The sequence below is a fragment of the Portunus trituberculatus genome, chromosome 18 (genome assembly GCF_017591435.1).
Source record: "Portunus trituberculatus isolate SZX2019 chromosome 18, ASM1759143v1, whole genome shotgun sequence".
Classification (NCBI taxonomy): domain Eukaryota; kingdom Metazoa; phylum Arthropoda; class Malacostraca; order Decapoda; family Portunidae; genus Portunus; species Portunus trituberculatus.
The window spans coordinates 14615009-14640460 of NC_059272.1; the positions used below are offsets into that span (position 1 = coordinate 14615009).

Below are 25452 nucleotides of genomic sequence, written 5' to 3' on the forward strand. Positions count from 1 at the left end.
AGTCTGGTGTATACCTTAACACCATGCAGAATGGATGGCAGGTTCATGGTAGTGGATGGGAACTGTACTAGACTTGTGGAATGACAAATCAGAACACTTAAAAAATATGGTTCATATACTACCTGACTCAAGATAGAATTTATTTCCGTAATTTGTCATAAAACAACTTGATACAAGATAATATAACCTTATGTCCTGATGCTTTGTCAATGCCACCCATAGATATCCTCCATCAAGTACATAAACACACACACACACACACAAGTGCACACACACACTCAGTGTGAGGTGTGGCTGCAGAGGTAACGAGGCATATTCACTTTAACAGAGGAATAAATATTCGTAAGTGCAGGACTAACTATCATTTAAGATATACTGCATTAAATATTTGCAGGAGTAAGCACCCTTGCATTAACTGTGATAGAAGCTAAGCATTACAAATGACACACAGTTTAACCATAATTATTCCTGTAGAGAGGATACCTATCTAGTATCAAGTTTGGAACAAATGAAAGGATAACTTTTAAACCTAACAACTGCAATCCAAAACCAACATTATCATTATTGACAAAGCAACATTTCAAATATGTCCTATTTATATATATATATGTGTGAACTCATCAACAACCAATGTAAATAAATCTAAAAGATCATGAATTCTTTAGACAAACAACCCTCCTAATTAGAACATCAAGAGGTTCAATCATGCGACAATTCCAGCCAGTCACTGACCCCCCTTGGCAGCTGAAGGCACCTGATATTTTGTATTTTCAGTGTCCAGTAGCTAAACAACATTAATATTTGTGAGTTAAGAAATTTGGAGGTAACACAATATAGGATCCTTAAAGGAAGTAGAAATATACATAAATAATTACATAATTACAAAATAGGGGTTGTCAAATATCTATATTGGTTTGAGACATGTGTATTTTTATATGATTCAATTACATGTTCTCCTACTGTGAGCATGAGTGTAGAGCTGAGTGTATGATAAGTATTTGTATAAAAAATAATAGCTAAAAATAAGATGGTACCTAATTCTTGCTTGCCCTGATAGCTTGCCTCTGTTGTTTGTTGGCCACAGCCTGAAAAAAACAAAAAAAGGACATGAGAAATTCAGCTCGCAATAAAGCAAGTTCAAAATAGTTAACTTACAACATTTCAATTGCCATTTCTTAAAGTTCTCAGAGATCAACAGTTTGTGAAGAGCAATGAAAGCACAAAGAAAGAGCAAGGATAATGATAAAAGCAACTCACCTGGAAACCAGACTTGATAGGAGCTACAGAACACCGAGAATTGCACTGTTCACACTGAAGGAAGTACAAACGAGCGTCCTTCTGCAAGATTGTGTCGGGGGATCGGCAGGTATGGCAGGTGACGTATTCCTTAATATATCTGTGGCGAACAGAAACAAGAAAATGTAATCATGTATATAATTAGTCCAATTCAAAAGTATGCACAGTTGGTCCCCTACTTGAAGTATTTTCCCACCTATACCTATACCAAACAAAAGTGACACGTCATCCTATTCAAGAACAACCACTTTTTCCATACCCATAGGCATTCCCTCACTTAGAAATCCCTCTTTCACCCCTCACTCAAAGAAAAGGACAGCACAACAAAGGTCTGGCACTGATTGCCTTTGTTGGTACACTTACCTCCTAAGGACATTTTCAATCTGTTTTTGTTGGAATCGACCTTTGATGATCAACTGATTACTACCTGTAACAGTACAAAAAATAAGGATATGTTATTTCAAAGGAGTACATAATAGCTACAATAACACCTACTAATTCAAGCAATTCACAGACTGCTTATGAAAAGTGAAAGAGAAAGTACCCACACAAATAAAGTAATAACTGTGTGGTAGGAAATGCAGCACTTACTCATAACAAGTATTTTTTGTATTTCCATTTAACTAGCAAAACTATGATTCAACAGAGTGAAGTTATCTTAACAATACTTTAATAAGCATTTGATAAGGTAAATTTTAATCTATATTAGTTTCTACAGCACCTACTGAACAAATTTCTTCATTACAATTTCAAACAAATTGTTGTCCTCACTCACCATCAGTACTACCAGAGGTACCCAACTCTGCAAGGAGGAACTGAAGTACATGTTTGGGCATCCTGTGAAGAAGGCGACAGATCTCTGCAAAGTTGGCAAACGCAGTCTTCTTTGAGCCAATTCTGACGACCTGATGGTAAACAAAAGAGGATATATGATCGTTGCAAACACTATTCTGTGATTGCTTACAGTAGGTCTTTTGACTGAGTCAAGCCTTCATTATAACCAGGTTCCAGCTAACCATGGGATTTTGGTTCCACTCAAGATTTATGTTAGATGCAATTCATATTAAAGTTTTAATTACAGCACCAGTAGAGAATGAGTATGGTTCCACAGGGGCAGCAGTGGCTTGCTCCCTGACCTGGCATCAGGGTCATCCTACCACATCACAGACTCCTCACCAGCTTGTTGAGGCTCAATCCCATTTTAAGGTTATAAACACTCATGTTAGAATAATGTAGACTAGTATATGAATACTAATTTCCAATATACCTGGGGGGGCTTCATGATGAACTTCTTCTTCTCACCAGTAGCCATCTCTGGGTTCTTCTCCCTCAGCTGGTTGAAAGCTCGCTCCAGCAGCTCATCATAGGTGTAGTCCCGCTCACTGCCCACCCAGCCATCACCAGATTCTAGGGACAGACACAAATTACAACATCAGCAAGCCAATTTAAAGATAGAGCTGTGAACATATTTCAACTACAAAAGGGTTCATGCATTATAATCTGAAAGCTAAGCACATACTTCATGTAGCAATACAGGGAGTTGTATTCCAATAGAGTTGTCATTACTCATAAACTAATGAATACAAATTACAGACACAAAGGATGGAAAGTTCACTGTACCCTTCATATATTTTGAAAGTTTTAACTTTACTTGACAGTGAAGTTGTTTAAGATTTTGCCTTTTAATATAATTTACCTATTTTATGAGGGAAAGAAAGTAATCTGAACTAGTGTTACTATAGAAAGTTCAAACAAAAACCTGAAAATCAATGATTCATTCATCACAATAAAAAAATACACATACAATAGTACATCAGGCAGAGATCACTCATAGAAGGGCACCCAAGAGAAAATATGACACTTTTTTCACTCTGTAGTGATACCAACAGAGAGGAGGAATCCCTAATACCCTCATTCCTTCCCATTTAGTTTTCAATTACAATATGCAAGGAACACATCATATAAAAAGATGCCTGCATTCATTTCATACTTACCAAAACTAAGTATCAAAAAGATAAGTCATATTTCTAGCCATATACAGACTGACATCCTAGCAAAAGGGAAATGCCCAGACATGAAGCTATACATTCTTCTTGGCCTTCAGGCCTCCAGTGGGAGAGCCAATCCTCACTGACCTCAGTACAAAACGGCCAGGGGAAAAACAAAAAACTGATAAAACAATATAAAGCTTAGTCACAATTAAAATATATTCCAAATAGTTGTCACCATCTTTATCCAGATATTACAACTCACCTCGAATCTCCTCACACACTATAGTGTCCTCTGAGCGCATGTGTAAAATGAGAGTTAGTTACTTGATGCCATACTATGAATTTATACATAATATAAATGTATATATGTGACAAATGTTCCTAAACCAATAACAGAAAATCTTCTACAAACAGCCATTCAACATTAGTTGAGGTATCTGCTTGAATAACACATCAGCATTCATGGTCTAAACACACTTGCAACTTACAAGTGGTTGGGTGCTATCATGCTTATGTTCATATAAAAGTACATAAACCTTTTCACTGCTGCTAAACAGGAGCTGGCTCCCACCTTGCACTGAGTGGGTTGCTTTTTCTTTTTGACACAAGTAAACGAGAGGCCACACTCACACAAGGCATTGGTTTGTGCAGTGAAAAGGTGGCCAGTAATCTAGATATAACAGTACTTATAGGACTGAGTGCTTGCAGTAAAATAAATCATATCTAAAGTTGGAAGAAAACATTCATGCAACTATTTCATTTTGCTGTATAAGGCCAATGACTCCTCTAAAAGGATTCTTTAATTGAAACAAATTTATATGAATAAACAAACCTTAACCATATATATTTCATGTAGACTGTATTCAAGAGTTGAAAAAAAAAATAACAAACCCTAATTTGTGATTCTTTTGTACATTGAGTGGCTGCTGGTGTACTGTCACATGCACCTTGCCCTCACTGACCCACAAGAAAGTTGCCTACTTGGTATAGATCTCCTGCCATATTACATGCACAGCTATGGACATACACAGCATTTTGTGGGGTTGTCTAGGTAAAAACAATTTATGGTTTTCTAGCATGAAGCAGCTCCTTTGTCAGTGCTTCCAGGCATACCTAACCGCTAATGAAGCATAACCATGGATTCAACAAGCTCTCATCATTGTTAGCTTCCTTCCCAAAGCCAATTAGACACATAACTAAGATATCTTAGCTACGATACTCCAGTAACAAACCTCTCCTCTTCCAGTGTCACAGGGTATTGTTAAGTTCCCGATACTTACACTAATAAGGTGACAGTTTTAGGGGATATAGTTGTGACTGATATACACACTACTGCAACTCTCCATAATGCATAGTGACTGAAATAACTTGCAATTACATCACCACCAATTGCTAAACACCATCATGAATCAATTCATTGAGAACAAATAATAAAAGAACAAACAAGAAAGATCCCCTGCAAAAATTCATTGGTTAGGAGAAAATTTATTTAAATAAGAAAGCCTGACTGATGCATAAGAATATTAGTGAACACAGTTTGTAAAAAAAGTGAGTAAAACTCAAGGCAGTGATAGAAAAAAAGTGGAAGGATTAAGGCAAACGGATACTGGTAGTGCTAGTGGAGGCAGAATGTTTGAACAACCAAAGTGAGAGTAATTGGATGAACAGAGGTGGAGGCCTTTGTGCCTCAGTCACCCCTTGGTAAGTACTTTCAGAGTGGTCAAAGCATCAGCAGCAGAAAAACACTATATAGTTGATCCAATTAGGAAAGACCACAGTGCAACAAATTCTGATTACACTGGCTTAGATCTGAAGTGCCCAAGTGTTTATCTATTTACATAAAATTCCATGTTAAAAAGTGACACCATTGCACACTATATATCAGGAAATAAAATTACATAACTATCTCTAATGAAAAATGCAACATGAAAAACTCCAACTAGATAAAACCTTTACATAGAACCAACTAACACCAGTGTTCTGACAAACCTTATTCAAATAAAAATCTGCTTAACTACCTACAAATTCCTAAAATCTGTGCATGTGTCAAAACCAATGGGCAGAATTTGAATTGTTACCCCACATAACTACAAAATGTATTCCAAATATCTATTTTGTCCAAAACAGAGCATCTGACTCTTTCCTAACTAAGACCTCATTAAATTCTCATATATATTCACTCAATTATGAATTTAAGACACTATTTCAGATGCATATTATATGTGACACGTGTGAGGAAAATAGATGACACAATGAGTTTTGCATGGTGAGTGCAAAATGGTGCCTGGAGGCTCTGGGTACAAAACAAGATGGAGCTGCCAGTGTAGCCTTTACCCAAAAAGGTGCCAGTCAGATAAACAATTCACAAATATGAAGGTGAAATATTCCAGTTCAGTTATAAGCAACTGATACTATTAGCAGCTCCACAGACTCTTTCTTGCAAGGTTCATGCAAAATTGCCAGTTGGCAAAGTGATGCTCTACTTTTCCGTAGTGAACAAATTGGTTTATGTTAACCATGTTCAAAGAAAACCATTACAGCGGTCCATTCTGCTGATGTCACGCTCTTATATCAGCACTGAAACATTTATGTGAAGCTGTTTGCCAGCAGCCAGAAGAATGAACCCCTGTCCGGCACAGGCTGCTGGACATGCTGGTGGGTTTGAATTAATCCTCACCCTCTTTATTTACCAGGCCTGGCTCACGACTCCCATCAGTTGCCAAATCTGAAAGAACACCTTTATGGGATGAGATTCATGAACTCTACACACTAAAGGATAGCTCACATGGTCATGTGGAACAGCTGGTATGGCAATCCTTTCAAGCATCAGACTTTGCTTCCAGATAGATCAGGTCATCAAAATACTGGCAGCAAAGACACTGAATGCTGAGAGGATAAGGTGCAGTGGATTAAGGAAGCAAGCCACTGATGATATCTTAGAGAGTGACGTCCAGCATGGAAAGGCAACACTTGCTTGGTATGAATCAAATGGTCTATGAGTACATGAAGTCAACACAGCCTTCTGGCTTACATAACTTAAGGACTAGTCACCCCACCCCTCCCTAAGCCATTACATTACCATCTTTGTCTCACATGTGTGTGAAAATGTTATGATTAAGGATCAGGAGAAATTAACTCTTCCAAAACATCAATTAAAAAACTCAATCATAACACAGTAAAGCTGCAGATACCAGACCATGCCATAATCTAATCATGAACTGTACCTCACTACAGGCCCTGAGTGTATGATGGGGTTAGTAACATACCTAACAAAAGAATTTCAAATTAGTGCTAAAGGTATGCTATATACCTAACAAAAGAATTTCAAATTAGTGCTAAAGGTATGCTATATCCATCACAATTTTGTACAACAAATAATCTCATTCCAGCCAAATTGCTTTTCCAGAAAGTCTCTCAGAAAAAAAACAAAACAAGGAATACTGGGAGGTAGCCGGTACATTTACCATATACATATTTTTTTCTCCAGAGAATAAACTGCAAACAAAACAAACGACCTACACAAATCATTTGACAATCTTCTTTTACCACACATTTCATATTGCAAGACAAAGATATATGAAACTTATACATGAAAAAAAAATATAAAACAAAAACAAAATCAAATGCATACATGAAACAAATACACAGAAAGAAGATTAAAAACTGGACTAAATCAATAAAAGAGATCGAGGAAAAGTCAACCTGCCTAAAAAAAACTCAAACACATTTGTGATCGACACACCAAAGACAAGCCAACAATGAGGTCTAGAAGATGGTCTGCTCTAGCTGCTGCTGCTCAACGGGTGCTAGCGTCAACACCAACAAAGGGAACGAAACACTTACCCAATTCCTTGTCATCTGCCTCGGCTGCCACTTCATCCTTGGCTATGAGGTCATTCAGCACCTTCTTTTTCTTAGTTTTCTTCTTCTTGGTTCTGGTGAAGTCCATGTCAAGATCAAAGTCATCCACCTCTGCAGCCTGAATGGCAGGTGGCTCCCGGTCCTCCCCGGCAGCCACCCCATTGTCCTTGGTCTCTGGCAGGGCATCACTCATCTCGTCCAAGGAGAAGGGCTTCTTCTTTTTCTTGCTCTTCTTTTTCCCATACATCTCCATATCTGACAACAGGAAAATTACAATAATAAAGGTTATACCTGAAAATAGGCAGACTCATTTAGTTTTTTACACATATATATTAAGTCTTGGCGAGGACAATCTTATGTGTATTACTGAAAACTTATAAAACTCAAATTCTGGTGCATTTTGTACGTTACATACAGTATTTACTGTTTCCCTTAACGTACCATCCATCTCCGGGGTGCTTTCCTTTGCTTCCTGCACTTCTCCATTCTCTGGAGTGGGGGCAGGCTCAGGGGCTCCACTACCTTCTGCTAATGCGGCATCAAGATTGAAACCAGTCTTCTTCTTCTTTTTCTTCTTAAGGTTAGGATCGAAAATCTGAAGGTCCATTTATTAATTAGTATTGGGTAAAAGGAGGTGCCTGTGTCAGCTATAAAAAGTCAAATGGAAACACATCTAAAAAATCAAAGCAGCATTAAAACACTTTTCCAATATTAACTTATACTAAAACCAATATATATCAATTTAATAAGTAAAAGAACAAGGGCTTCCTTATTTCCAGCACTTTGGGTAAACAAGTGGCTAGGCCTACAGAAAAATAAAATAACGATTTTGAGTATCAAGTCCTGGGAATTTCAAGGTAATATAGCTGTGGTGGCGAGTGGACGTGTTGTGTGTGCGCTCCGTTTCTGGCTGTGGTTTTTATAGTTAGCGAGTGGTGTTTGTGCTTGGTGTCTGTGTGTGGTGCTTTTGAGTGTTAGTGAAGTGAAAGTGTGTACTGCAAGTGTTAGATTAGAGTGAAATAGTGGTTAGAATCAGTGTTTGTGAGTTAAAAGTATTTTTGGTAGAGCGAGGAGACTAGGCTTGTAACCGTCAAGTTGACCTTGAAAGAGGATTAGTTGACCTCACTTAGGCCCTCCCACCACCGCGGTTCCCCCACCCCGCCGTCACCTAGTATTTTTATTTGTTTGTGAGTTAACATATTGTAAATTAGTATGGCGGTAGCTACTGAGGTATATCAGAGTGTGATTGAGTGCGTGAAAGAGAGTGTTGAGGTGGGATTGGGAGAGTTTGTTGTGTGTGAGATGTGTGGGCACGACAGGAAGGTCGTTGACTTTTCTGAGTGTATGGTGTGTAGGCTCAAGAGCGAGAATTTAGTTCTTTCTCTTGAGCACCGAGAATTGCGAGAGGAAATCAGAAAGCTAAGTGAGGGGAAAAGTGCGAACGAAGTTCTCATCTTTGAATTGAAGGAGGAGGTTAAGAGGCTTGGGGAGGCAGTGGAAAAAATTAGGCAGGAGATCAGTGTTAGGCCGAAGGTTGGACCTTCTGAGGGCGACAGGGTGGCTTGGCCCTCTGTCGGGAAGAGCAGAGTGGGGAAGAGGGAGCAGGCGAGCCAGACTGGGAAAGATAGTAGTCAGGATAGGCAGAGATGGCAGGTTGCGAGGGGAAGGAAAGCGGAGATAGTTAGGGAGGATAGGACTAAACCTGTTGAGTGTGAAAATAGGTTCGGTTTGTTGGAGGGGAAGGGGGAGAGTGAGAGTGGAGTGAATGAAGTGGTTGTGGTGAGTGAAAGGAGAAAGAAGGGGGTAGAGGAGAGGAGGAGGATGGTTGTGCCTAGCACACCTCAGGTGTGTGTGGTGGGTGACTCTCAGGTTAGGTATTTAGATAGCACTTTCTGTGGGAAAGACAGGGATAGGAGGACGAACGTGTGTATGCCTGGTGCAGGTGTGAAGGCAGTGAGTGAGGAGGTGCAGAAGAGGGTTGGGGGGATGGAGAGGGAGGGTGTAGTAGTTTTGCACGTAGGTGGGAACGATGTCAGAGCAGGTGGGTCGGAGGAGTTAGTGGCAAGATTTCGGGAAATGTTAGGCAAGATAAGGGAGAGTGGTAGGAGGTGTGTAGTGTCAGGAATCTTGCCTCGTGTGTATGTTAGCAGGAATGGTTGTCTAGAGCCATTGGTGTGAATGATCGGGTAAAAGCCTTTGAGTCTATCCTTAATAGGAAGATAATGAGGCATCTATCAGCTCACAACCTTCTCTCTGATTGCCAGTATGGTTTCCGTAAAGGCAGATCTACTGGTGATCTTCTTACTTTCCTAACTGAATCTTGGTCATCCTCTTTAGGGACTTCGGTGAAACCTTTGCTGTCGGCCTTGACATATCGAAAGCCTTCGATAGAGTCTGGCACAAATCTTTAATTTCTAAACTACCCTCCTACGGATTCTATCCTTCTCTGTACCTTCATCTCCAGTTTCCTTTCCGATCGTTCTATTGCTGCTGTAGTAGACGGTCACTGTTCTTCCCTAAAACTATCAACAGTGGTGTTCCACAGGGTTCTGTCCTATCACCCACTCTCTTTCTATTATTCATCAATGATCTCCTAAATCTGACTCAATGCCCTATCCACTCCTATGCTGATGATACCACCCTGCATTATTCAACAGCGTTCAACAGACGCCCAACCCAACAACAATTAAATGACTCAAGGCGAGATGCTATAGGACGCCTAACTTCTGATCTTTCACTTGTTTCTGATTGGGGCAGAGAAAACCTGGTTTTGTTCAATGCCTCAAAACTCAATTTCTACAACTATCTACTCGACATAACCTTCCAGACAACTATCCTCTCTTCTTCAATAACACTCAACTTCCCTCTCCTCTACATTAAACACACTCGGTCTATCCTTCACTAAAAATCTAAACTGGAAATTTCACATCTCTACTCTTGCTAAATCAGCTTCCAAGAAGTTAGGTGTCCTATGGCGTCTTCGTCCATTTTTCTCTCCTCCCAGCTGCTTGCTCTGTACAAGGGCCTTATCCGCCCGTGTATGGAGTATGGCTCTCATGTCTGGGGATCCACACACAGCTTTACTAAACAAGGTGGAATCTAAAGCTTTTCGTCTTATCAACTCTTCTCCTCTAACTGACTGTCTTGATTCTTTAAGTCACCGCCGCAATGTTGCATCTTTATCTGTCTTCACCGCTGTTTTCATGCTGTCTGCTCTTCTGAACTTGCTAACTGCATGCCTTCCCCTCCTGCGGCCTCGCTGCACAAGACTCTCTACTTCTTCTCATCCCTATTCTGTCCATCTTCCTAATGCAAGAGTTAACCAGTATCTTCACTCCTTCATTCCCTACACTGGTAAACTCTGGAACTCTCTACCTGTGTCTGTATTTCCACCTGCCTATGACTTAAACTCTTTCAAAAGAGGAGTGTCAAGACACCTCTTACGTTAACTGGACCCTCCTTTTAGATTTTTTTGTTTTTTTTCTACTTTCCTCTTAACAGGGCCTGGCAACCAGCGGATTTTTTTTTTTCCAACACTTTGTTTTCCTTGGCCAGTGCCCTTGTAATGTAAAAAAAAAAAAAAAAGGATGTGTAAGGATGTGGGTGTCAGCTTTGTGGATGTATGGGATAGGTTCTATGGGCGAAGGGATTTGTATGCTAGGGATGGTGTGCATCTGAGTAGGAAGGGTGTGGATGTGCTGAGTGGATGTCTGGAGGGGGAGTTGGGATGGAGTGTAGGGGGTGAGGTAGCAAATGCATTCCAGAAGAAAGATGCTAGACATAAATTAGATAGGATAAACAGAGATAGTGAAAAGATTAGGAAAGATTTCCAGGTGCAAATAGGAGAGAATAAGATTAGGATTCCAAATAAGGAGACAGCATCTAGGAAGGTAGCAGGACTTAAATGTTTTTATGTAAATGCCAGGAGTCTTAGGAACAAGAAGGACGAGTTATCTAGTTATATAGTTGAGGAGGACTTAGATGTTGTATGTGTCACAGAGGCATGGGTAAATGAGGAAAAGTTTAGGAAAATAGGAAAGAATATGAAGTAGATGGATACATTATGTATTTACACCAGAGAATTGGTAGGATAGGCGGAGGAGTAGTTATTTATGTAAAAAATCCTTCATTTCCAGTCAGGTTAATGGTATTAAGGTAGATAACAGAGTAGAGTCCTTATGGCTGGATGTTAGAGTAAACAAAAGTAAGGTTATTAGAGTAGGAGCTTTTATAGGCCACCTAACCAGTCAGCAGATGTAGACAACCTTATGGTAGATGAGATAAATAGGGGTGTACTAGTCAGACAATTATCTTAGGGATTTTAATCTTAAGTCAGTAAACTGGGAGAGGATGGTAGGAGATGCTAGTGAAAATAAGTTTATGGAAAGTTTTCAGGATAACTATTTAGTGCAGATGGTAGATAAACCTACTAGGGGAGGAAGGTTTTAGACATAGTACTAACAAATATTGAGCATTGTTTAAAGGAAGTTGAGGTAGGAGAGACTTTAGCAAACAGTGACCATCATATAATTAGATTTATCATTAATTCCAGTAGGGATAATATAGTGAATAAGACTAGAGTCCCAAACTATCAGAAAGGCAATTATGGTAGGTTACGTCAGTTATTAGGAGAGGTAAACTGGGAAGATAGTTTTGGAAATAAAACTGCACAGGAGATGTGGGATATTTTTAAGGTTGTAGTAAAGGGTATAGTGATGCAGTGTATCCCTTACAAAGATATAAGGCAGAGAAACAGGAAGCCATTATGGTGGACTCATGAGATAGGTAGCCAGATCAGAGAGAAGAAGAGGGCATACAGAGAGTTGCAGAAAAGTGGGAAGATGTAGATTTGATTAGGTACAGACAGGTCAGGGATGATTTGAGTAAGGTTATAAAAAAGTAAAAGGCAGGCAGAGATAAAACTAGCTAGAGCTGGGAGTAAAGATCCCAAAAATTATATAGTTATTACAAGGTCAGTGATAAAAGAAATAAGGATAGGATTGGACCACTCAGAAAAGATGGTGTAGTAGTGGATCAAAATGAAGACATAGTAGAATTATTGAATGAACAATTTTCTTCAGTATTTACTAGGAAAGAATAGGAAATCCTGTTACAAACAGTGCGACGAGTAGTTTAAGAGCTTTAGAAAATATTGATATAAAACCGGGAATTATTAGGAAATTTATTCTTGAACTAGACGATAGGAAAGCTAGTGGTCCTGATGAGCTACATGCCAGAGTACTTAGGGAGGGTGTAGACAGTATTTCTGAAGCACTTAAGTTAATCTTTGAAAGATCACTTAGGTTTGCTGAGATACCTCAGGACTGGAAGTTAGCTAATGTTACTCCAATATTTAAAAAGGTAGGAAGGATGATGCGAATAATTATAGACCGATCAGTTTAACTAGTATAGTATGTAAGATACTAGAGAAAATCATTAAGGGTAGTATTTGGGAGCATTTAAATGAGAATAGATTAATTAGAGATACCCAACATGGCTTTAGATCAGGGAGGTCCTGTCTTACAAATTTGCTCGATATCTTAGAATATATTACCAAGGAGTTAGATGATGGAAATAGCATAGATGTTATATATCTAGATTTTAGCAAGGCGTTTGATAAGGTACCGCATAGGAGGCTAGTGTACAAATTGAGACTACATGGGATAGGGGTAGGTTAGTTGATTGGATTAGTGAATGGCTTTCTGATAGGAAACAGAGAGTAGTATTAAATGGGGCAATGTCTGAGTGGAAGGAAGTGGTTAGTGGGGTACCCCAAGGATCAGTGCTAGGACCTCTTCTTTTCTTGGTGTACATTAACGATTTAGATATAGGAATTAGTAGCAAAGTATCAAAGTTTGCAGATGATACTAAGATAGCATGTGCAGTACAGGGTGAAAAGGACAATTACAGAATACAACGAGACCTGGACAGGCTGATAGCATGGGCAGACAGGTGGCAGATGGAGTTTAATTCTAAAAGTGTCAGGTTATGCATTTAGGTAAAGACAACACAAACTTTAACTATGAGATGGAGGGATGTTGGCTAGAGGCAGTAGAGGAAGGAAAGGATTTAGGAGTAGTGATAGACAGGACTATGAAATTTTCAAAGCAATGTTTAGAAGCAAGAAATAGGGCAAATAGGATCCTGGGTTTTATAAATAGAAATGTTAGTTATAAAAGTAAGGAAGTGGTGCGTAGCTTATATAATTCCTATGTTAGGCCCCATTTAGAGTATTGCATACAGGCCTGGTCACCCCACTATAGGCAGGATATCAACATGTTAGAAGCAGTTCAGAGAAGAGCAACTAGGATGATACCAGCATTAAAGCGCCTGGAGTATAGAGATAGATTAAAGGAATTAAACATGTTTTCATTTGAGAGGAGATGTATAAGAGGGATATGATAGAGTTATTTAAAATGTTCTCAGATACAAACTACATAGATGTGAGATCTTTCTTTACCTTAGAGGAGGGAAATAGGACTAGAAATCATGGCAGGAAGATTAGAAAGCAAGGCTGCAGGTTAGATATAAGAAAATATTTCTTTAGTCATAGAGTGGTAGACTTCTGGAATGCATTGCCAGAGACGGTTGTAAATAGCACTAGTTTGACAATGTTTAAAAACAGATTAGATAAGCACTTAAATTTATTAGATTTATAATTATGTATAGCACTGCATGATAGTTTTTATAAGAAATTTACTATAGTTAAACAAGACATGATCCCCATGTATGGGGACCACAAATTGTAGAGGATTTCGCTGCAGGACTTACCCCTGTTAATGGGCCAAATATTTAGAATTAGTATATAATGTATTGTGTACTTGTAAGTGTATCTTTAAGTACTGATGACGAGGTCGCTGTGCGACAGATACAGGATAACCTAGATGAGCCCTGGTGGCCCTTTGTTATCCTATTATTTATGTTATGTTATGTTATGTTAAGGCAACTTATCCTTGAAAACTCAGAGAAAAGTTCCCGCAAACATGCCAGTATCAATCTGTGCAGTCATGGCAGATGGTTCTTTTTTTTTTCCCAATCTGGACGCCAATGACAATCTAATGGAAAAACTGTAGCATCCCACAGAAAACCATAGAATTGAATACTAGACCAACAATGAAAAGATGACCTGAACACACTAAGTAGGAGAGAGGTAAGGAGATGAAATGGAAGAGGAAAGGAAGCACATCACCCATCTTTCCGCTCCTGGGAGAAAGGCGCAAGGCAGACACCACGGACCAGGTCCTTCCAACACCTCATTAAACCACTGAAGTTATGATGGTCTGAGAAAGTGTCAAAACTTGGTGGCACAATGACATTCCTTGCGCCGCTCACTTGGCAACACGAGACACCCCGTGGCTGGGCAGGGCCGGGGGAAGGAACACCACACCAGGCAACACTACACAACACAATCAAGCTACCACCACACCGACCTAAAACAGTAACAGAAGATGGTAAAAGTAATAAATAAGAGGAGGAAGGTGGATATATAACCCGGGAAGTGGGGACAGGTGGTGGTGGCCAGCTGGAGCTTCACCCATCTCCTCCCCACGTCTTCTAGCTCGCCCTCCACCTTCATCGTCTCCACCGCGCCCTCACACGCCCGCCCTATACTCACACACTCCTCCTCCGCCATGGTGGTGGGTATTGGGCTTCAGCACGCTGCTCCTAACACGGTGTTTCGTCAGCCCTTGTGGAAAGGAATAGATCCCGGAATATTTTGAAGCCCTCGACAAATGACTAACGGGACGAGAAACCGATCCCCTCTTAATGCACACCATGATGCTATTAGATTCCTTATACACAAAGCCTCTTGTTTCCAGAGTTGCCAACTCTCACTTACTAATCGTCGCTGGACTAATAGTAAAATGTCGCTAAAATCAGAAGCGAATTTTCCTAAAATGTAGCTGAATATCACTTTTAATAGGAACAACTAATACACACACACACACACACACACACACACACACACACACACACACACACACACACACAGAGAGACACACAGAGAGAGAGAGAGAGAGAGAGAGAGAGAGAGAGAGAGAGAGAGAGAGAGATCAATGAATTAATTTCTTACTGTGCTAGTTACCTTATTCTGTATATTATGTATACTATAAGTGTCAGTCCACAACTGTCTCTGAGAATGCGTTAGTGTTGGGTTGGTAGGGATTGGGCGGGCCTTACCCAACAAAGGATGTTCCCACTCAATCCCTCCCTATCAAGTTCTCTCGTGTCAATGCATCATATTCATTACACACAACTCACAAATGTATTCAATTATTGTTCTCCTACGGTACCTAGATAGAATAAGAATAATTATACAAATTTAATGATAAGTAGCTAAAAGTGTCGAGATAGTTAAATTCAAAATGTGGTGGCTAAATAGTAGTTCATTTTTTCGCTACATTGGCAACACTGAGCAAGGATGAGAATAGGAAAGGGAGAAGCACAGGTGGACATCGCACGGTGGGGTAAGAATGTCGTACATTGAAGGAAATTATTGATGGAAGAAATTAATGATGACACCTCATCGTTGTTACTGGTTTTTAATTCTTAATTTCATTCTTACTTTATTATTCTTATTCTTGATAGCATAAAAATACGTATGTATATATGTATGTATGTATGTACAGTCAGAATACCTACATACACACACACACACACACAAAAAAAAAAAAAAAACACCCAAACCACCCCTCTCACAAACCCAGACACATCCAAGCCACAAGAAAAAAAAAAAAACTGAGAACAAACTAAAAACACACTAAAACATCATATAACACCTCAAAACAGCAACACACTCACCCAAAACTCACTATAAAACCAACTCCACACGTGAAGACACACTCAAACACACACAGAAAGATATCCCCTCCACAAACAAACCAATTAAAACACTCAAATTAAAACAAAACACACTCATTACTCATAAAGCACATCAAAATCCTCCGAAACATTATCAAAACATCTAAATACGCAAGCCCTCCCTTCCTAACACACTAAAAATACGTAAATTATATCTCAAACTATCTAATACACATTAAAAATACCTAAATAGCATTCAGAACACATTTACAGCACCATAAGCTTATTTATAATACCCAAAGTCCACTCAAAACACCATGCAAGACTACCAAACACGTAAAAAAAACCTTAAATGTACTGTCCAAACACCAGAATTCATTATAAAGAACGACAAGATTACAAGGGAGACTTAGTTAAATATTGTGGCTTGGCTCTTCCTTCTATTTCTCTTCCCTTTTTACTTTTTTCTTCCTCCTCCTCTTTTGCTTTCCTCTTCTTCTTTCTACTACTTTATCTATACACTAGAACTTAGGAATGCAAAAAAAAAAAAAAACTTAGAAAACGCTAGATATTACACAAAATATTGATGAACAGGAAGGTTCGTTGGGAAAGAGACACAAGCCCGGACCGCATATTTAGCAAGTCCGGAATGATTCGTCCCGCGGACGAAATTAGAGCCAATCACACCCCGAGTTCAGCGGAGGTAAGTATTGCCATCCCATGACGTCATCACTAGCCCCGTAGAAACACTATTGTATCATTCTTAGGTCTTATTCTGTTTGGTGCCGATATCTAAGTAAGTTGTATATATGCACTAAAACATTGATATTCAATAACATAATACTCAGTCAGCCAGTAAACAGAGGAAATGTGCAGGGATCGCTGCCTAATAATTTGGTGCCAACGCCAACGAGCCGAAAGGTGCCTCAAGGAACTGGCTTTTCTAGCAGTTTACTGAAGTTTAGTAAACACAGCTGCCCAAAAGTGAAAATCTTGGCACTGGCAGTCTCCAAATGAGTGAGAAATAGCACCAAAAAGGTCAGTTTACTGGACGCAGATGTGTTGAATTTTGAAGAAGATGGTTTCCGCAATGTTGATATTCATAAGGGTGGTGACTGTACTGAATTCAGGACTAACGTGGTCTCGTGAGGATATCAAGCGCTGAAGGGAGGTTTCCTTATTTAAATCCAGCATGTGTTTTAACACCAACAAACTGTATTCATGCGTCAGGAAGGTGTTTCGCCAGCAACTAATGTCACCACGGTACAAAACACCGTGGAGTGAAGAAGACGTCTACTGTAAGGGTTCTCAACCTGGGATACGCTTACCCCCAGGGATATGTGAGAGGGATTTTGGAAGTACGTGGCAGGTTTCTCAAAATACTTCAGTTATGAATAACCGCAAACCTGTTTGTAGCATTCCATGTGGCCTACATGTGCTACGCTAGATGTGTCCTGCATTACAACCAGAACACATTAACAGCGTTAACAAGGAAACTCTTTGAGTTATGTCACATTAGAGAAAGCTCTCTTGAATTGCAGTTGCCATACAACCTAACCTTGCAAACCTAAAATATTTAGTTCTGATTTATTACTTTTATATGTTATTCACACATACAGTGACTTACCTCGTTACCTCTTTTTTATCATGTTATGGGCTATAGCGTCTTGCTAGGAACAAGTTGCAGCTAACTACAAGCAGCACTAGTTCACTACCACAGTGATCGAAAACTGTCTGATATAGTTTCGTTTTGGTAAATGTATTGCATGCTAGTCACAGTGTTTCCCCTGTGAAGTACTAGTTCCTATCGACACTACCTCATAGTGACATACTCATATTAATTGAAAGTTTTGTCTGCTCCACATAATATGTGGAGCAGACAAAACTTTCAATTAATATGAGTATGTCACTATGAGGTAGTGTTATATATTATATAACACAATTTAAACTTAATATACGAAGTCAATAAACCATGAATTTATTTTTACCCTTCCTGACGCTGCATTGTGAGTAAGTGGTACGTGACCAATACTAAAAGACTTCAAGGGGTACATCAGATTAAAAAGATTGAGAACCCCTGTTCTAATGGGTAAATATGTTGGGAATTATTGTTGGCTTATATTGCAAATTTTCTCTGTTTACTGAATGATTGAGTATTATGGTAGTGAATGTCAGTGTTTTAGTGCTTATACAAAACTTACTTAGATATCGGCATCGAATAAAAATATTACACCGAAAGCGGAAAGGCAAAACGTTGTTACCAGATTTCAAGCTGTACAAGTCGATAATCTTTACACTATATTCCAGTGTTGTGCTACACTACACTAGCTATGTATGAATAATGTTATTATGTAACTGCTGAATATCGAAAGTCTTTGTTTCTTTGATTGAGTTAGTCTAAGAATGATACAATAGTGTTTTTACGGGCAGGTGATGACGTCATGGGCTGGCAATACTTGCCTCCGCTGAACTCGGCCTGTGATTGGCTCTAATTTCGTCCGCAGAACGAGTCCTTCCAGACTTGGTAAATATGCGCCCGGGCCCCCAGAACGATGATGAATCACCACCTTGGCAGGGAGGACGGGAACAGGAGTGACTCGATTAGATTACGTGAATAAGTCATTTAAAAAATTACCTATAGAAAAAATTAAGCCACTGCCGATTGATATTTTATAACTTGGTAAATAATTTAATTAATATCCACAACATCAAAACATCTTCTGCCTGACTTATTCAAAAGAAATGTCAAAAATAAATATAATAAACGTATATAAACATATTCATTTATAAAACTATTAAAACATTCAACCATTTCCACTTCATACGTATATAAAAAAGAATATTAGCCTATATGACCGACCTTCTCAGACATTTAATACCTACCTTAAACCATAAGGGAACGCATGAACAAATATTAATGTAAAGAATAGCATTGAAATCTCAACTCATTCAAAACTCTTCAAACCACTTCAGACTCCACGTATTTGACTCTATGGTTTGATTTTAAACTTAAAAGAGCATTGGCGATTCTCTGATACCATAAAGACCCAGTTATAGCTTGAAAAAGAAAAAAAAAAAGCAATGCGTAAATTTTAACTGTTCAGCCGCATCAAACCTACGCTATAAAACACCTCTAAATGCCACATATTTGCCCATAGAGCCGTGGAACACACTTCAAATAAAACGAAAGACTTGTAGAAACTATAACAATACATCATGGAAACGTAATATTATCGTTAGGATATATACGAGAAAAAGTATTGAAGCCCACAGGCTGTACTGGAGGCAGCTGCCTGGGTCCCCGTGGGGCCTGGGGCAGCAACATCGCTGACGACTTTCCCCCTTACTGCTCGTTATACTTACCGCCTTTTCAATATTTGGGTAGATATTTCTAATTGCTTTCACTTATATAAGTAAAGAAAACCTAAATGTAAATTGATGGCCTTAAAAATATTCTAAATTAACGTGCGTAAGGCACTGTGAAGGGTCGTGGTGAAGGTATATGTTGACTGGTTGCATTGCTGGTTCACTCCTTTGTCTTGCCAGTAAAAATATGAAAAATATGGCGATACGTAATCCTCACTTGTGTGTGTGTATGTATGTATGAATGTTTGGTGTATTTAAGTTGGTTTTGTGTTTGTGTGTGTTTACGAGTGTTTTGGTTATATATGTGTACGTTTTAGAGGATGTGGCTGTGTGTGGGGTGTCTCTGGGTGTGTGAGAATGCAGAACACAATGATCTAAACATCCCAACGACATCGCCACCTCCACCACACGACCATCAGTGATGACAGTGTCTGTAGTATAGGCCCGGTGTTTATGATAACTATCTATTGCTACATTAAGAAATTATACTTATACAAATTTCATATATCGACTTATTGGTTACTGCGACATCTTTCTTTTCGTTATTAGAGAAGCGGTAAATATTAAATTGTACAGGGAATATTTGCATCTTCTGTGGGAAAAAAAAAAGAGGTATCTGAAAGGCAGACTATGATATTTGTTTCGTTCTCTAATTATATCGCCTCTGTTCTTGATATAAGTGTATGTTTTACAATATACCATGGTTAATTAATAATAAATAGAGGAATATATTCATTTTCTCATTCATATCTATCTTCTTATAAATCAAGTGATCTATCTAAAAATCTATCTACCTACCTATCCATATATCTATCTGTTTCTTATTTCTATCTATCTATCTATCAAACTGCTTCCCTAACTATCTATTTATCTGGTTATCTTCACACAGACATGCAAATATTAGCAAACTGGCATGGGTGGGTGGTGGTGACAGAGTGTTGGCTGGGGTGTGGGTGCAGCTGTTGAGCGTGGGGGCGGCATTACCGGGTTGGGTGCAAGAGCTTATCATAGACAGACTACTTTTATGCGCGGTAATGTAATGTTCTACCGTATGATGTACTGCGACCATGGGTATTTGTTACGCACTACCCCACGCCACGCTCAGTCGTTCCCAACGCAGTTTCGGGGACAGACTCACGCTCTGCCTGGCAATCCGCTTGCCTTCTCTCTTTGACTGGTTCTCCTGTCCTGCACAGCCAGTCTACCTCTACAATCTACAGTCTACTGTCTACAGTCACACTCCAGTGTCTAGACCGTAAATCTACATCATCACGCTTACTACAAGCTTCATCTAGCCGCTACCGACTACAAGTCTCGCTCTGGCCACCGGCTACTTCTCAAGCTTCCACGGCTACTCGCTACCATGTCTACCAAGCTTCAATACGCTTTGTATCTTACAATAAATTCAGGGAAAGGCCCCGGTGTTTCTCTTCAACCACACCAGAACATATTGATGGTGCCAGCGGTACCAGGACAAGCTGATCAGTATTTTCAATCTTTTATCCCTTTTTCTGGTACACTTCTGAACTTCCTGCCTGCTTCTCTATTTTTTTTTTACTTTTATTGAAGTAACCCATTCATTCTTTCACATTAGGACAAAATAGATAATAATAATGATAAGTTTCAGAATCAGCTACTCTCTCTCTCTCTCTCTCTCTCTCTCTCTCTCTCTCTCTCTCTAAAAATAGAAAAGCTCCATATATTGCGCAACAGGATGTCAAATATCATGTATTGATAGCAATTGTAAGTAGTTTGGAAGTATTTTTCATGCGTATCAAGGGAGGCCAATAAATAACATATATATCTGTTTGTCCTCATGAAACGATGACAGATCTGAAGTAATTTACTAAAATAAACACATCAAGTACTTACAGTGTGTTGTGTGTGAAGTGAGCGTTGAGTAAAACTTTATTATACAACATTCAAGATTAGACACAATGTTAGGGATCGAACCCGGGAACTGATTTTGAAATGTCAATAGGCAATAAGACCCGTCTCCTACCTAAAAGAGGATTGTGGGGATTTTTCTTTAGGTCATTTCAGAATGCGACTGGATTGAAAGGGAAAGACCAGCGGACAGGTAGGATAGGGATAGGAAGGGATAAGGGAAAGTGAGTACAGGAGAGCCAGGTAGAGAGGAAGGAAGGAGAGTAAGAGAAGGGCCGGCGGGACATCCGGTGTTCTTGTTCAGCGTTGTTCAGGCACTGGGTAAACCCACATCTGTCCTTCAACTCCCACCAACCACGCAACTTCTACTTTCACTTAATAGAAAACCGAGGAACCGCGGGTAGGAAGAGCGATAAGGATCAGCAGGAAATAGACAGGACCAAACAACCGCTAAAGCAATTAGTAAGTAAAATGTGGTGGAGGGGAACAACAACAACAACAACAACAACAACTAAAACAACAACAGCAACAACAACAACAACAACAGCAACAGCAACAACAACAACAACAACAACAACAACAACAACAGCAACATCAACAACAACAACATCAACAACAACAACACTTTTATAAAATGGGTTGATAACTGCGAGAGATGTATCTTGAATATATTGATAATTTTGAGATACGAAAAACTAAAACTAAATTATCATGCATTGATGCATTTTCTTTCAGACATTATAACATTTTGGCAAGCTTTTCAAAATTTTCATCCTTCACACCTGTTACATGTTTTATCAGACGTATTGCTGTTTCTCAATACCAGTTCTTTGCATCATAACTTTCTCTTTCCAGGAAAACAGAAAATTGTAACACTGGTTACTATATAATATTTTTGTAAGTTGTTTATATAAAAGGTAGCGTCCGTCTTAAGAAGAGAGAGAGAGAGAGAGAGAGAGAGAGAGAGAGAGAGAGAGAGAGAGAGAGAGAGAGAGAGAGAGAGAGAGAGAGAGAGAGTCGATCAAAATTTAAATTCCATACAAGTAAACTTGGATGAAGGAGAATTCAGGAATAACCCCCAAAGCATTCACAATAAGCATGCATTGTCCAGAGTGGCCACTTAGAAACGCGGCCCAGTACTGTTTTGAACAATACGTTTCCGTCCTGGTGACGCGTCTCAAGGGACACATTGACCGCGGGAGGGAAGCCAAGATTAGCTAACATTTCCCCTCTCTGTACGAAATAATCATCTTTGAAATAGATTAATAGAACCATAGAAAAAGAAATCAGTTAATTATTTGCATTTCTATGTAATTTGAAGGGAAAGCGGTGAGAGCAATAGTATTTGTGTTAGGTTAGGATCAATCACTTTGGAGTTCTCGTTATGTCATCACTTCAGTGGTTCTCTTCACTGCTAGTTTTCATGTTTCCTTCCTGTTCGGCGTGACGCTTCCACACCACTTTCAGCCTCAGGTGCCGGAAAGTGCCCTGTGTTCCGTGGCAAGAGTTTAGGGTATATAAAGCGAGGGCGTGAAGGCAAGGCACAACAAGCACTCCAGCGATCTAGCACTCACCACCTTTCTCCAGTTGGACTGCTATCGTATCGTGTTCCACCGTGGATCAAAACCAACAACAAACCAACAGTAAGTAGTGGGGGGGAGGGAGCAAACTGTGCGTGGACTTTACAGTAATATATGTACTACGAAAATTACAGCATAAAAAACATAAGGCAAACCGTTTTTAGAAGCTAGTATGCCCATTGACAATTATTATTTTGTTTTTCACTCTTTACATTAATTTTTTTTTCTTGTGTTTGGATAATGGGTTCTTAGGTAAAGCCGACGTCAGTTCTTTCTCAAAACACTCAATGAATTAACCCCTTCACTATCAGAATATTCATTCATATTCATTCCTGTTACTATTTGGTGATTTTATACAGTTTCAGAAACTTACAAGAGGATTAAAATGGTGAAGAATGTGGCCATTAATCTTTTGACCCCCATATACCCTTCCTAATGTCAATAAAATCGTCTAATCACTTAAAAATCTGAAGGTAAAAATGCGTCCCAGTACTGAAGGGGTTAATATTGCGTCCTGTGCATGGTCACTATTCACGCACCATATGATTCCGCTACTGTGGCGTGTTAGGCCAATGAGTCAAATTACCTTGTGCTTATCCTTGCCTTCTCTCCCAAACAGCAATGGCTGACAACAACAATGGTTTCTCGCTCACCAATTGCTGTTTCTGTTTCTCATTGAGGGCAGGTTCCATCATTATCGCCTGCCTCAGTCTGGTGAGTAGAGAGCGGCACACAAACACACACACACACGTAACCAGACGCTTATGATATTCTTTTTTTTTTTTCTTCTTCTTCTTCTTCTTCTTCTTCTTCTTCTTCTTCTTCTTCTTCGTTGTCTTTGTCGTATATTAAATTTATTTGTTACTTCATGGATTTCTTTACATACTTAAATTTCAACTTCATGTTTCGCTACTCTTTTCTTGTTTTCTTAATTTCTACCAATTCATGTCTTGTAAGTGATCTTTTTCACTTTTGTCTCTCCAGATCTTCAGTGTGGTGGGTGCCGGGTTCAGCATCTACCTGGGCGTGATAGGTGAGTGGAAGGAACTCGAATTCTTGTCTAGGGAAACCACCTTCACTCACGTTACTAGTTAAGAGTGACAGTATATATAGCACTGCTTATAGATAAATTAGTTCCATTCGCCAGTGTGAAAAATACGTGATTCTGAAGCAACACCCTGTACTTTTTAGGGTCACATTAAGTGTAGGTGTGTGTAGCTTTAGCTAACGTGCTTTCCTGTGTGGTGGAACAGGTGGTGCTGAGGGGTGGGTGGATCTGGCCATTGACCTCATCCACTTGGTGCTGGCTTGCATCCTCATCCATGGAATTCGCACGGTAAGTGAGGGTAGTTCAATAAGTCATCCAAATTATTTCTCCCTTCCTTTATTTACAGAGGCAATTAGCAATATTTTTTTTTTTCCTTAAATTTCACTATTTGACCTTGATTCTACTTCTTTTGTGCGAGAGATAAAAGTAAATCAGAGAGACCATTATTTCCATTACTCATCTGTCAAGCTTCTGGAAACACATATATGTATATCTATTTCATTACGTTCACGCTTGTCTTCTCATCGGTGGTGCAGGAGCAAGAGAGACTGTTGAGGGTGTGGGTGGTGGGCACTGGAATCCTGGTGGGCCTGAGCATCATCCTGGGCATCGTTATTATCATCTTCACCAGCTCCTTCACCGCCGCCGTGCTTCTCCTAGTGGTGTCCGCCATTCAGATCTATTTCCTGCTGGTGGTTCGCTCCTATGCCCGTAGCGTGAGTGCCTTTATTACTTTGTGTGTGTGTGTGTGTGTGTGTGTGTGTGTGTGTGTGTGTGTGTGTGTGTGTGTGTGTGTGTGTGTGTGTGTGTGTGTGTGCGCGCGCGTTGTATGCATTGTCAATGAATCTAAATCAGAAGTTTTTTGGTCTTTGTAAATAAGTAGTGGCTCTATAAAGTGAAAGGAAGCAGCAGGGGGAACGGTTAAGCTTGATTTAGGCTGAGTGGAATAATAATGAAACTGTAGACAGAAGTGTACGTGGCCGCCTCTCATTAAACTCTTCACAATAACTTCCTTAGTGTCTGATAGCAGTATATTTTCCTCTTACTCTACAGCTAACTCTCCGTCTCCCCGTGGCGGCTTAAGTCGTGGCTGGCTGGCTGAGAAGGCTGGCAGTGACTGTGCATGCCAGTTGTCAAGAGAGACCGCCGAGATGTTCCAGGCATTATCTTACTTTAGTTACCGCTTCATTTGTACGTTTTCTATTAATATTGCTCTCGTTGCTTAAGGAGAAACTATTCATAAAGTCTTTGTTTTCTTGCATCTTTAAATGATTTTTTAAGTTGTGAGATTATGATGATGATAATGTGGCAAAATAACTTTATAATAAACACTCAATAAATCAAATTGTCTGTCTTTCCCAGCACATAACATGTTATACGTCTAAACACACACACACACACACACACACACACACACACACACACACACACACACACACACACACACACACACACACACACACACACACACACACACACACACACATAGCATAGTAAAAAGATAGCCAAGGGAATATGCTTGAAGGATGTGAAGAAATATAGTTTCCCACAAAGATGTGTGGAGGTGTGGAATGGTTTGAGTGAGGAGGTGGTGTCAGCGAGGAGTGTGCATAGTTTTAAA

General features: G+C 39.5%; 2 protein-coding genes across 4 annotated transcripts; one reads left to right on the top strand and one right to left on the bottom strand.

Annotated features, from left to right (window-relative positions):
• Window positions 1-126: 126 nt before the first annotated feature.
• On the bottom strand, window positions 127-14916 carry LOC123505419 (eukaryotic translation initiation factor 2 subunit 2-like). Of its 3 annotated transcripts, XM_045256660.1 has the most exons (10): window positions 14764-14916; window positions 7590-7743; window positions 7131-7403; window positions 5965-6012; window positions 3550-3579; window positions 2564-2703; window positions 2072-2201; window positions 1660-1723; window positions 1258-1396; window positions 127-1085 (listed from the first exon to the last, which is right to left on the bottom strand). In XM_045256660.1, the coding sequence occupies exons 1-10, from the start codon at window positions 14779-14781 to the stop codon at window positions 1035-1037; spliced, it is 1047 nt and encodes a 348-aa protein (XP_045112595.1). In that variant the 5' UTR covers window positions 14782-14916; the 3' UTR covers window positions 127-1034. The 3 variants fall into 3 exon arrangements, with proteins under 3 accessions (XP_045112595.1, XP_045112596.1, XP_045112598.1); XM_045256661.1 differs by lacking the exon at window positions 5965-6012; XM_045256663.1 differs by lacking the exons at window positions 3550-3579; window positions 5965-6012.
• Window positions 14917-22564: 7648 nt separating this feature from the next.
• LOC123505742 lies at window positions 22565-25170 on the top strand. Its single transcript, XM_045257394.1, has 6 exons — window positions 22565-22846; window positions 23403-23497; window positions 23768-23816; window positions 24037-24119; window positions 24368-24547; window positions 24885-25170. The coding sequence occupies exons 2-6, from the start codon at window positions 23405-23407 to the stop codon at window positions 24912-24914; spliced, it is 435 nt and encodes a 144-aa protein (XP_045113329.1). The 5' UTR covers window positions 22565-22846; window positions 23403-23404; the 3' UTR covers window positions 24915-25170.
• Window positions 25171-25452: the final 282 nt, after the last annotated feature.

Bases quoted from the DNA above. Each gene is read 5' to 3' on its own strand.
- LOC123505419 (XM_045256660.1), bottom strand. The intron at 7,404-7,589 runs GTACGTTAAGGG...TCCTGTTGTCAG, and splicing joins AAGCACCCCGGAGATGGATG to ATATGGAGATGTATGGGAAA. The intron at 1,397-1,659 runs GTAAGTGTACCA...TGTTCGCCACAG, and splicing joins ATTGAAAATGTCCTTAGGAG to ATATATTAAGGAATACGTCA.
- LOC123505742 (XM_045257394.1), top strand. From the start codon at position 23,405: ATGGCTGACAACAACAATGGTTTCTCGCTCACCAATTGCTGTTTCTGT. The intron at 23,498-23,767 runs GTGAGTAGAGAG...TTGTCTCTCCAG, and splicing joins TTATCGCCTGCCTCAGTCTG to ATCTTCAGTGTGGTGGGTGC. The intron at 23,817-24,036 runs GTGAGTGGAAGG...GTGGTGGAACAG, and splicing joins CATCTACCTGGGCGTGATAG to GTGGTGCTGAGGGGTGGGTG.